The 13,702-nt window shown below is 45.1% G+C and overlaps 1 protein-coding gene across 1 annotated transcript; it reads right to left on the bottom strand.

The window, feature by feature from the left end:
* Nucleotides 1-816: 816 nt before the first annotated feature.
* On the bottom strand, nucleotides 817-13,436 carry arsb (arylsulfatase B). The gene is made up of 8 exons (XM_079179565.1): nucleotides 13,047-13,436; nucleotides 12,274-12,460; nucleotides 11,988-12,178; nucleotides 10,927-11,134; nucleotides 8,892-9,138; nucleotides 7,710-7,780; nucleotides 3,302-3,433; nucleotides 817-2,292 (listed from the first exon to the last, which is right to left on the bottom strand). The coding sequence occupies exons 1-8, from the start codon at nucleotides 13,317-13,319 to the stop codon at nucleotides 2,027-2,029; spliced, it is 1,575 nt and encodes a 524-aa protein (XP_079035691.1). The 5' UTR covers nucleotides 13,320-13,436; the 3' UTR covers nucleotides 817-2,026.
* Between the last annotated feature and the right edge of the window lie 266 nt (nucleotides 13,437-13,702).

The following is a 13,702-nucleotide window of genomic DNA, read 5'->3' as shown; positions in this document are numbered from 1 at the left end:
CTTTATGCTAAGCTAAGCTAACTGTGTTTATATTCAGCACACAGACAAGAGAGCGGTGTCAGACTTCTCATCAAACTCTCGGCAAGAAAGCAATTTTCCAAAACCTTTCCTACACTGGTAGACTCATATCTAGCTCAGTTCAGGCCTATTATTTCATATCACACTGTAGAAACCAAACTTCAACAATAAAATCAACAACCGTGGCTCACAATAGTGAAAAAGAAAAACCCGTTTATAAAAGGAAACAAGAGTCAGTGACATCTGACTCTGTGCGGCTCTACTGTTCTCCACAGTAAGCAGCATTGTTGTTGGCCTCGCTCGGCTGCCAATCAATTCTCATGACGGGTCAAAGGTCACAGCCCACATCAGGACACGGCCGCCCACTCTCTGCAGGGAGCGTTTCCTGTGGTAGTCTGCTGCCCGTAGGGGGTCCATCACCAGGAGGATAAAGGTCAAAGAGGGAGGGTGTATTAAGGAAATTAGTTTATCCCGCTTAAATTACAAATATGCAAATTATCCCGTCTGATTTTCATTCTTTAGTATGTTTGTCTTCCACGATGCGGGGACAACTTCTTTATCTACAGCAACCCTGAAGACGTGTCACCATGACTGTATCTAAACCTTGAGCGCTGGACATCCATGAATGACGTTAGAGCTGAAGACATAACACGAGAGCACAAGAAATTCCTCACATTTTCAACCTCTAAACTAGAAATACACTGCGAACCCATTTAGCACCAACGCGTTAACAACTGGAGGGAAACAAGTAACCTAAAGAAATGACTTAAATCGTAACAGAATCACAATTTCAGTCTGTTTTACAAACATTTTCTCCTCTTTATTATTTAGTTTTCAGAACAAAACACATAAATTGGGTAACACATCTTGATCTTTGACAAGTAGGCACTTAGGAATAGTGTGTACAATTAGTAAAAAACAAAGAAAGTAGAGCGCAGTTAATTTAAAGCAACATGTTTTAAACCAGCAATAATATCTTTAGAGGCAACGCAACAAGGTCAACAAAACATTGACAGATTATCAACTTATAAAGATCATGTTAGTTGCTTATTTACACATCCAGCAGATAAGAAGCAAGTTTTGTTTCAGCTCTTTTTATCTTGAACATTACTCCCTAAGAAAATAAATGTTGTCCGGCAGCTGGTTACATATTTTAAAAAAAGGTATTTTCGTGATGTAATGATGTCCAAATTTTATATTTTCACAAACTGCGCAGCAACTTAAGTTGTCTTCCTTCTAGCGAAAAAGAATAGCAGAGTTAGGTTTAACAGTCTGTAAAAAAAATAAAAAAACATTTATATCTTTGAAGATACAAACCACTGCTGAGGGAAATGTCTGGCTCTTGTGCGTCTAAACGCTCCACTAGTTAGTAACTTTGGTCGTCTGATATTTGGTGTCGGGGACGTAGAATATAGCTCTGCTTAAAAAAAGGTTCCTGCTGCTGAAATCTGCAGTTGAGAGCTTTGAGACTGAACCAAAACAATGAGCTAAAAGATGCTAAAACACTCTGCAGAGCTGAGGGGAGTCCGACGGTAAGTCTCTGTGAGTTTGCCACTTCAAGAGACTCCTTCACATTATATGTAGCTTTGCTCTCTCCTGTTCGATCCTAAAAAAAAAGCTCCAAAAAGACGCCACATAGCCTGGTTGGTGAAATATCTCTGACACATACAAAAGGAGCCTGTGGCTTCTCAACAGTAGATAAATGAAGTGCAAATACCTGGAACAGCAGGGAGGTATCGTCTTTACAGATCAGCAACATGTGTAGCTGACAAGCGTTTACGCAATCGCTCCAACTAAACCGCCGTAAGCACCTCAGAGCACATCAATAATAACGAGAGCGTCCGTCAGTCAGTGAATGACTGAGGCGCTCCGCTGGTTGCTGGAAGGATAAAGAATCATCACAGAGTATAAAATGTCCCTCTTCTTCTCCACAGAAGAGATTCCTGCTGCTGTAGTTCAGAGTAAACAAAGTGCGACCACACCTTCTTCATCGTCACCTCACAGCCGTTTAAGCCCAGGGTCCCCAGGCCCCCGTGGGGCCCGGGTCACATCTGGGGTCCTGGTCGGGGAAGTTTATCGGCAAAGCGCTTTTCTGGTGTTGTTGGAGCCTCCTGAGGAGATAGTCCACGATTAACGGGAAGGTAGCGGATAAGTCGTTCCTCTCCTCTGGATCTTTTTCTACGTCAAACAGCATCACGGACTTCAGCGGATCCGCCCGGGACGGGCCGGACTCCGAGCCGTTGTGGCCGGGCCGCGGGAACCAAACGTCACAACCTGGAGGCAATAAGATGACGACATCAGCAGCTGTGGTGGAAAAGTAACTAAGTACATCTTACGCAAGTAGTGTCCTTGAGTTTATTTAGTTGAATGCACTACATTACGGAGGGAAATGTACGTTTTACTGCACGGCATTTATCTGACGGCTGTAGTTTTACATTAAAAAGACAAATAAGCTGATATAAGAAAATGTATTGTTAAATATTCAATCAGTGGCTCCACACATTCTTGTTTCCCTTTACAGAAGATCATCTCACAAACTCTTTAGATTCATCCTGTGACGCTTTGTTGGGAACCACTGAACTATACTACCTGTATATAAAGTACATGAAGTATAAAGTAGGTCAAACTAGCTCCACCTGCGCCAGCTGTCATATGGGCCTTTTGTTTTGGATACCTTAATGTTACTACGAGGAACTTTCATGTTGTGTTGATGTTGGCGGCCCCTGTGGACTAACGTGGTCGTGTTTCTGAGCACCAGACTCCCTTTTAGAAAACCTCTCATTCTACTGCAGCAGGGTCCGACAGGTCTGCCCCTCTCAGTCCTGGTTCTGGTTCTCCCGCGCCTCCCTTTCCTCCAGCAGGTCCAGCAACACGTCCTGGGTCTACCAGCAGCGTGGTGAAGGACGACGCAGTTGAAGGAGTTTCTGGTGAACCTGCACGATCCGTCCGATTTCACCAGAATCCGACCCGGTGGCACCGATGACGAGCTTTAAGAATAACTCTATAGAAACAGACCATCTTCTCTCTGATGGTGTCTTTACTGATGTAGGTCACATAGAGGGTCAGTATTAAACTGAGACTGCTTCATCACCAGTTAAAAGTTCCTCCCAGTAACTTTAAGTACATTTTGATTTGGTACTTTTACTTAAACTATCCGGATACTTCCTCCTCCACTGATTAGCAAGAGATAAGAAGTAAATGTGCTTCCGTGCACAAGTGTGTTTGATTTTCCGCCTCCCACCGCAGACTAAACACGGCATTAAGCGTGACAGAAGATACTGACCCGGGTAGCCAGTCAGCAGCTTCCAGTTGGAGGATCGAATGGCCGCGTGAATGGACACATTGAAGCCAGAGTCGGCCCAGGAGCCTCCGCTGACCGCCTGAGCCAAAGTTACCGGACGCCCGGTGCCAGGACCTGCAGAGAGCGGAGGACAGAGCTAATCAGGGAAGTCATCCATCTTTAAAAATATGCATGAAAACTAGAAACAGCTGATTAAGACGATATTAAACTACCACTGGATACAAAACGCCCTCTGTGGACGTCTATGTAAGCCACACGAGTCGGTAGACTGGCACCAAACGTCGGTGCATACCTGGGAATCAGGTGAAGGTGTCAAAATAAATACACCAATAAGAAAGCTGTTAAAAATCAGTGAAACTGCAGGAATTGATAGCTTCAAAACAATCATTTCCTTTAAGAAGAGAAATTATTGCGTGTATGAATTTCCTTTTAAACACGTGGAGCTTTTAGGGGCTGGAGGAATTTGACAAATGATGTGGTCGACTCAGCACCAGTCTTTTCATCACAGCCAAGCACAATGAATAATTTGCCATTACTGCAGTTGGGCAGATCTGAAAAGCGGTAGGAAAACGAGGAACGACGGTCACAGTTACCAACTGGCATCATCTCACCAGTTTCACGAGGCAAAAGTAAATAATTCATCTTTGTTCTGAGGGTGTCCAGAGATGTCTGCAGCCTCCTGCCTCGAGCTATTTCTGCTCCTACGGGAAAAAAGAGTCTCCCAGAAGAGAGCACACCTTTTTTTTTAAAAACAAAAAGTAGCCTTGGGAGCTTCTGAGGTTCATGCTGTGTTTGACCCCGACAATATGGTCCTGATTAGACAGATTTGCGAGTAATTTCGGCGTCCTAACGCTGTCAAAAACAAGTCCTCCGCTCACATTCTTTGCATATAGAACAAATCCACACCCGCACAGAGCCAACGTTCCCATCGGAGCTCGTTTTCATGGAGCGGACTCGACCACAGCAACATGACTGGAGAATTAAAACATTTCCGATCTCAGCGTTTTTTTTGCAACCACATGATAAAAGCTCTGACATTGATTTCCTCACTGATCATTGCTGGAAATGCCATGCGGGTGTCTTAATTGTTCTCACATGCATTTACGCCGATCCCTGAACCAAACCGGAATTTGTGTAAACAACTTGCAGAGCTCACATGCTTTGCACAAGAAGGGCCGAGCTGCGGTTATTGACATCGTGCCAGATTTAGGTGTTAATAGTGTTACGCAAGCGGGTGGGATCGATTGAATTTCTAGCTCTTCTTCCACTTGCTTCTTTGAGAAAAAAGGGGCCTCAAACCTCAACACGACCTACATTCATTCTTTGCATGAGCGCCTCAAAAGCGCGGCCTCGCTCATCTGGACCCACAGCAGGAGAATCCACAAATGGGCTCAAGAAAAAAAAAGGAGGGAGGCGAGGGTGGGAAGAGACCCTGAGAGAGCTGAGGAGTGTGGAGGGGAAATTTGGGGGGTGATTTAAGGGGCTTGGGCCAAGTCCAGGGTTTCTCCGCGAGAAGTTCAGGGACCCCTCTGTGACCCATTTAGTCGGGATCCCTCTTCTCACACAGAGCGGGCGTAAAGAAGGGGGGATTTTGAAAAGCGGCTTGAAAGGAGGAAGTATGTAAAAAAAAAAAAAGAGGACAAAGCTCTTTCATGAGCTAAACGGAGAAACCAAAAGAAGAAACGAGGAGAAGCCGGGTCTCAAAAGAGAAGCCGGGTTAATAGGAAAAGAGGAATCTCAGCCTGGAATGCATCAGGAGGAGCTGGTTGTCACCGAGGCGGCTGACAATAAAGACTCCAAACACAAAACACGGACGCTTGTAAAGCAGCAGTGTTGTTGATGATTTAGATGGTAACGACCGACGGTGAGCGCTGAGATCAATTTGAGCTCCGCTGGCTTTTAGCTGCATACAGATTGGACTGTAAATAAACTTTCATTTTAACGGGCTATTTGGGTGTTTTCCCAGTAGTTCTTGGCTACTTTTTAGATGAGCGATGGGATGAAAGAGTGCGTAGTAAAAAGAGAAAAAACACAGGGAATTATCTGAGCTTTACGGGGCGTTTTAGCACCTTTCAGCTCATTGTTTTGTTTTTACGGCCCAACAACTTCATAATGTTTTAGTCTCACGGGTGCTGTCAACAGCCAAGCTCTGAACAACCCGACTCCACGCTGCCAAACAGCAGACAGACAAAGTTAGCAACTAGCTGGTGGACAAAGAGTTGGTGGAGACCAAAACAGAGCTAACAATGAGGGCAAATATGGGTCTTATGTCCGACTGGATATGTAAATATGTACCTGACGGCCTTTATAAAGAGATAATGTGTCGATGTTATGGTTACAGCTTGTTACGCTGCACCCAAGCCGCCAAAATAAATCAATTCATGCTTATCTTAACTCTAAAAAGAGGTTGAATTGACCCGTCTGGTGTAAGCCAAGGCTGTCGCTTTTTAAAAGATCCTTTTGCATCAGATAACCACGTTGCCACAGACGGTATTGATCAGCAGTAATGAGTCTTCTACCACACCTACTGCACGCTGCAAGAACAGAACTGTACTTCTCAGAGATGACTGAAAACGGCTTCTATTCTCATGAAGACCCATTATGTGCCCATTATGGCACATCTGTGAAACATTTCAAAAAGGCCCTCCTCCCATACCTCTACTGTTTTTGAACGTGAAACCAAAGGTGCAGCATTCTCCACAAAGTCAGAAATAGCGGCCTCAGACCGGGACCACCTCACATTGAGCGGTTTAGACGAAGACCACTTCACTGTGTCTGACAGCCACAAAGAAAAGAGGCCGTCACGTGAGCTATTTCCTGGAAACCTCCCTACAATCACAGAGTTTACACTGCGCACACACACACACACACACACACACACTGATTACAGTTCCAACCTTTTGTTATCAGGGTTCCTCAGATGGAAACAAATACCATTTCACGAGGGACAGCAATCACAAAGACGTGACTAAAATGTGAGAAAAATAAAGCTTATTTTTGACACAAGTGGAAGATGTTTCATTTTAATTAGAGACAGTTAATATTCATGAATCATCTTAGTATAAATATCACCTTCACTGCGTTTACATTTCATAAAGCTGCTGAGATTAAAGCACATCCACTGATAATAACCCAGACACCATGTGAGACTCCCCTCATAAACGCTTAATCCACTCTACACAAGCGTCAAACACTCATAATAAACAAAAAGGTGGATCTATAATGTGAGTGTAGTGGGACGGTGCGTCAGGCCGTGCTATTCTTAGGCCTCGGTCTGCTTTGACTGGAGTTAATTGGATCCACGATGTCTGGTGTGTTTGTGAATACGGGCTCAAACAATGAGCCTCTTGATACTCGAGGGCCATGATGGGAATTAAAACAGTAGAAAACGAAGGGACACACATTCATAGAACAGAGAGAGGAGGAGGAGGAGGAGGAGGAGAGGTCACATGAGGTTTCCATCAACCTCACCACGCTTTATCAATTGTTGCCACTGGCACATGAGAAACGGTGAAAGAAATGTTGGGTAACTAACCTGTAGGAGTCTCTGATGGTCAGCCCTGTGACGGTGACGTCGTCCTGCACTGGATTTATTGATAAAGGATCGATGCACGAGTTGAAACCAGCGATCACCGGATTATCAAAAGGGATATTAGATCAACTAAAGAGGCTTTAGCTGCTCTAATACGCTGTTAGAGTTGCTCTTGACACAACTACTTCTGTGCTTTTTCCATGTGAACTACAGAGTTCAATATTCCCACATTTCTAAACCCTTTGAACACCAAAAAGTCTCATAATAAACAACCGTCGACCAGCAACAAACTAACTAAACTGATCGATGCGGCGAGTCTGGTGGCTTTGGAGAGACTGTAGATAACAGCTTCACTTCCCCCTCTTTTCATACAATCCCTGTAAAAATCAGACTTGTCTTAAAGCAAAGTGACGGATGATGACCGGGATGATTTTCCTCGTTCCCATTTGCTTCAGGAAGCTTCTCACAGAGAAGACATGCAGCTGCGTCGGTATGAAGTAAACTGGAGGCAAACTTAAGTTTCCAGATTTACAAAACGGGGTGAAATGATCTCAGCCCCGTTGGCAGTAAAGTGATGAGATCTCTGCAGCTCGTGTCAGCCAATGTTTGTATTTCACAAGATCGTATTTCAAAATTCACGTCAGAAATCTCTCTTCACCGGGTCTGTGAGGGGAGCAGATGTACATAAACACTGTTCATACACTCTCACACAGCAGGGGGAGGTTAGGAAACCTCAACTTTGTCCAAATCCTTAAATGAAACCCTGCTGGAGGTATTCAGCGTTGTGTGTTCTGATTCACAGGACAGACAGACTGAAACAAAAGCCCCGTTAATAAACAGAGAAACATGTGAACTTACATGGAGCGATGTCAACGTACAGAGGGTCAATGTTGTGCAGCAGCTCCAGTCTGGGTGAGGGAACCCCTTTGCTGCAAGATAAAAAAAGAAAAGCACAACATATGAATACACAAGCAACGCACACACACACACACACACACACACACACACGGTGTCTGACTCATGCACTGTAAAGTCCACTGGGATATCTCTAAATCTAAACCAGCTGGCTGTTGTTCACCAGGCAGTCATATGCTCTGACCGCACTCCACCACAGAGAATACACAGCCTTCACTGACCACAGTGTCTGATAACACAACTAAAATAACTCTCTTCTGCCGGCCTACTGTTCTGGGCCTTCATTTGGGGCTTTTTTTTTTTTTTTTTGGTATATTCCAAAACGTCCGAGCTGCTGTTTTTCTGTAACAGGCGAGCCAATTAAAGACTAAATTAAATTGCAAAGCAACAAAACAAACAGAAGGTTTGTGCCCTGCGTCGCTGTGCAAGCTCGCACGGCAAACCCGGCGGTCAGCTGACGCGCGGCAGCCAATCGGGGTCAAGTGGAGGCTGTGAGTAGTAGTTTGCGGTTTTCGGGGTTAAGCCTTCGATTCTCTGCTGCAGCCCTCAAACTTCACCTCCTTTCTCACTGCGTCCACATTTAGTTTACAAATACGACGTGTCAGGCAGACGGGAGTCGGTGACGGCCTGTGTGTGGACTGTGTGCATCTGCGGTGAATCGCAAACAGTCCAAAAACATAATTGAATATATTACCTCTAAATATAATTCTCAGGTATGTTGCCACATGAAAGGATTTGCAGATAAACTAATTAGCTTATCCAATAGCAGGCTTTTTCTTGGTGGGGATGGAGAGAGGGCAAGGGGTGAAGAAAAAACAGAAAGGGATGGAAGGGCTGCAGATTTGTGTGAGAATGACTGATGGAATTTCCTTCTCTTTGAGCTCCCATTGCCAGAGTAACAAAGGGCTTATTGAAGGAGCGAGGGGGCTCCTACAAGAAGAAGACGTGGGGTCAGGGAGACAGGGAGAGGGAGCTGGAGGGAAGGATCGGATAAGAGGCACCAAGAGAGGGCAGGCTGTCAAAAGCTAAGAGCAAACTATCGCTCACGCTGTAAACTCTGAACCTGCAACCCAAGAAACACTCCCATCAGGGAGTCCCGGGACGTGTGAAAAGCTCGGCGCTCACCTGATTGTGTTCCACATGTTGAATCCGTCCAGCGGCTTCGTGGTGTTGTTGATGCTCCCTCCCGCCAGGCCGACCAGAGTCGGCAGCCAATCGGAGACGTGGATGAGTTCGCGGCTGACGGTCCCGGGTTGCTTCAGCAGCGGGCCGGCGACGAATCCGACTCCCCGGATCCCTCCTTCCCACAGCGACCACTTCCTGCCTCGCAGAGGCCAGTTGCTGCCGCCGCTCAGCGTCTGACCGCCGTTATCTGGGGGACGAAACGTCAAAACACGAGGAGATAAAAACAATAAATAGATAACGGATTATCAAATCATGGAATATAAAGATACATTTAGATCTAGGGAGGTGTCCGTGTACAGAACGCTCAACAAGACTAAGAACCTACAGCCAAACTTTTAAATGCATTAATTAACACAGAAAGCAAGAGAGCAGAGTGGAAATATTGCTTTTTAATGGTAATCAATCGACAAGCTGTTGAGATATTTCAGTCTGGATCGAAGCGGTGGAGCGACCGACAATAACAACCATAGAGCATTAAAACAATACAACAATGTACATCCATTTGTCTCCTTCCTGTTAGGATGAACACTCCTGCACGACTGCACGCACACACACAGTGAGGCTGACTGCCATCGTCCAGTGTAAACACACTTGACCAATGGCATCCAGGCAGGGCTCCCTGTGTCATGTGAGTCCAGGAAGTAGTCTCTGCCGATTCCCGAACTGTTCTGGAAAAGACCGCCTGCTCCTTAATGCCTTTTCAAGCTGCTTTGGCCGATTCTCTCTCTCTCTCCCTCTCCCTCTCCCTCTCCCTCTCTCTCTCCCTCTCTCCTTACAGTAAAGGCCGGTGAGGCACAAAGTTTCAAGGAATTTCAAGGTTAGGGCCTGATTCTTTCCCGTCCATTCTGACACATGTGTCTCAATTGTAACAGCTGGAACATGACTTGTAGATATGACTAATGAAGCAATAGACAGACCTGACTCAGACTAAGGATGTTTGTGTGTTTAGAAACTATTACATAACACCGGTGCATCACATTGAAACTGACGGAAGCAGGAAGTATTTGAAGGTTTTTTCCCCTCTGCGTCTGCCCGGCATATGGCCGGCTGAATCCTTCCACAACCGAATGTGTGGAAGGAGAACAATGAAACCGGCCACCTACCGCAGGCATGAAAAAAAACAAAACCTTGAACTTTACTTTCACAGCACTGTTCCTGTCTTCTAATTACCCTTTCAAAAGAAAAAACTAAAAATAACCCTCAAAGGAGTTACCTACTTCAGATGCGATTCATTAGAAGCTCCACATGTGTGAAAGCAGAGAGCAGGCGCATGTTAGAATGACGCTGCACGCCCTCATACCACCGGTATGTTCTCCCTCAAAAGGTCAATAATGATCGTTTCAAGACTCAACCGTACCGAGTGGTGTGTGTGAAGCCAATGACAGCGTCCCTTCTGTCTGTAAATCTCCTCATCCGGCTGGACAAAGCTCCTGACAGGACAAATACAACAAAGCACTGCCCTCTAGTGGACATCTGGTGTATTACAGGAGCGCTTCTCTGAGAATCCTGACTGAGAAATGTTGCAAACATCAAACACGCAAGGATATCTGTTTCATGTGCAGTAAAATGTACAATCAAACCCTCTGATGCTTTAACTCAATAAACCGTCACCTGAACTCCTCTCAGCCCTGGAGAACTGGCTTTGACGCACAAAGAAAATGTGGTTTTGAGTCTACGGACGTCAAAAGGTAATTGCTCTTCACTTAGCACTCACTGATCTGGTTTCCATTCTGGCGCGCTATACAAAGAGACAATAAAAGCAGTGGAAAATATATTAGCCTTCCCAGAGGCGTTCACCTGATTATCCTATTTATGTGTAAATAAAACTTCAGTTCTTTCATCGTTGAAATGTCAGAAGTGAACTCTAAAGAAGTAAGATGATCCGGTGCAGCATTTGCTTACATCTTAAAAAAAACGTTTCCACGAGCTTCCACAGAGGATAAATTGTTCTTTATCCAGCGTCTCGGTAACATACCCGTTGAGAACACCAGGATCGTGTTGTCCCAAAGTCCTGCCTGCTGCAGAGCCAGAGTGATGTTGCCCACCGCCTCGTCCATGGCCGACACCATGCCGGCATACAGCCTGCGATTGCGGTCTTTGATGAAACTGTAGGGGGCCACGTAGCGCTCGGGCACCTGCAGGGGATCGTGGACGGCTTGCAGCGACACGTAGAGGAAGAGCGACTGCAAGACGAAGAGAAACAGCAGCTGAAGACTCACCTTACAGTTGTAATGAAGAGTGGTGGCGTCAGTTAAATACATCAGTCAGAAATCCTCCCTTACAAGTCCTCTATTCAAAATCCCACTTACCGAAAAGTACAGAAGTATTATCAGTGAAATGTACTTAAATAATAAAGAGTAAAAGAGTTATTTTGCACAATAAATGTGTTAGCAAACAGTTTCTTAATAAACAAGCAGTTTAAATACAACATTATGATTCATTTAGAGTCTTGTGTCTGACCATCTGATGATATAAGTCCAATAGTCTCTTTCAGCTCTGGTTCCACCAACTCCAGAGGGACGTATATCTGTGTAATTATGTGCTAAATGCTCCACTATGTTGTCCATCTAGTCTCTTGATGCTGAACAGAATCTTTTTACAGCTTCTTTACTGTAAACAGCTGCCTGCTGTGGGCGTAAACGACGACAGCGACACAGTAAAAATATGGGCCGAACAGCGAAACATTGAGCTGAAACTCACTATAAATCTGAATACGGGCTGTGAGATTCCAAAGATGCAGTTATAATGATCATTCCTTGATGGTACAAAACGGCAAAGTACACAGATTTCTTGACTATTAACAGCGAAAAACAGTATACTTTGAAAATCAGTATATAGTACATAGTGTATACTAACAGTGAGTAGTATTTAAATGGGACTTATAGAGAAACAATGAGGTGAAATAAGTACTCTTGGTTTACGGCTGTCTTCTCTTTCGAGGTGGCAAAGTTCATTAGATGACTGAAATCAGGATTGACTGCTCTACATTGTTTCACTGTGTGTGTGCGTGTGTGTATGTGTGTGTGTGCATTTCACCTTGTTGGAGTTGTGGTCTTCAATAATACTGGAGGCCCTCTGGCTGAACAACTCGGTGGAATAAACTCCTTGGTACTCGATGGTGACCTCTTCTCCTTCCCGCAGGTCCAACGCACAGCGAGTGAGGTTCAGAGCAGAGATGGCAGCGCAGTGGACATGAGTGAAGTAATCCTCGGCGCCCAACAGGTAGCCTGGAGCACACGTTAATCCAAATATGAATGTGTAATATTAGGATGAAAACTGCCTCCGTAGTTACATCAAAGGCTGTATTCTTACTGAAATATACCAAAGTACGTGTCGAAGCCGCGGCGCGTGGGCAGGCAGTCCTTCTTGTACATGCCCAGGTGCCACTTGCCCACCATGTGTGTGGCGTACCCCGCCTCCTTCATCCACTGGGGCAGCAGTTTCTCATCCAGAGGCACACAGTATGGCTGACAGGGCCAGATGATCTGATGCTGCATGCCCGTGTGGATCTGAGGAGGTTAAAAAAAAAAAAATACACGTTAGGAAATAAATAGGCCTCGTGTTGAAAATGGCACAAAGCAACATGTAAGAATAGCAAAAAGAGGAAACCAACGGCTTCAGTGATGCAAACTGAAGTTTCAAAATAAGGTCCGTTTGTTCTTCTTTCCACCAACGCGGAAAAGTATACAAACCCAAAGTCATCGTGATGCAGAGAAGGCTCCTTTAATGTTGGGTTCCTTATGAGTCGCTTCACATTTAAAGTATATTTAATCAATCATTAAATGGAAATCCAGTGTTTACCGGTTCCCAGTGGTAGAATGTAACTAAATACAATTACTCAAGTACTGTGCTTCAGTACAAATACACATTATTGCAGCAGGAACATCAGATATAATAGTAAAACACTGACAGTACTTTTACTCTTCATACTAAGGTTTTGAATGCAGGACTTGTACTTGCAGGGGAGTATTTCTGCAGTGTGGTACTTGTACTTTAACGTGTACTTCTACCACCACATCCTCTAGGACCCCTCGTGCACAGCCACTAGAGACACACACACAGCCGTGCAGCAGGCAGCAGGGTGCAGGATCTCACCTGGTACCTCCCGGTCATGAGCTGGTTCCTGGAGGGCGTACACAGAGGCTGGACGTAGTAGTTCTCCAGGCGGACTCCTGCTGCAGACAGCTTGTCCAGGTTTGGCGTGCTGATCTCCGAGTTGTGATAACCGACATCGTTCCAACCAAAGTCGTCCGCCAGGATGAAGACGACGTGAGGCCGCTGGGCCGCTAAAGCCACAGAGGAACTTACAAGAAACACAGCTATGAAAAGCGAATAATCCGTCGTTAGTTTCTCAGTTATGAGCGCCATTAGTCCAACTAAGTTTGTCGCAAAGTGAACAAGGACGTCCGTTAGGTTATGTTTATTGGCTTCGTTAACTGGTTAGTCTCTTCATTGTGATGATATAAGACATACATCACTGATATAAACAAGTTACAACCGCGTCTAGCTGTCACTTCCGCGTTCCGCAGGTTGAAAACGTACCTCGACTGCAGCAGCCAATCAGATGACTGGAAAAAAACAGCCAATCACGTGAATGTATGGAAGCCCACTTGGGTGAATATAAATACGCGTCGCGTCAGTTAGAACAGCCATAGAGGAACAACGACCCATTGATTTGGATTAGAGCTGAATGTTGTTGATTAATCGATTAGATTACATTACTCATTCGGCAGTATAACACTATATATTAC

This window comes from Pholis gunnellus (genome assembly GCF_910591455.1).
Source record: "Pholis gunnellus genome assembly, chromosome: 18".
NCBI lineage: Eukaryota > Metazoa > Chordata > Actinopteri > Perciformes > Pholidae > Pholis > Pholis gunnellus.
Note: the sequence above shows the minus strand (reverse complement) of the source record. Positions and strands in the feature narration are given on the sequence as shown.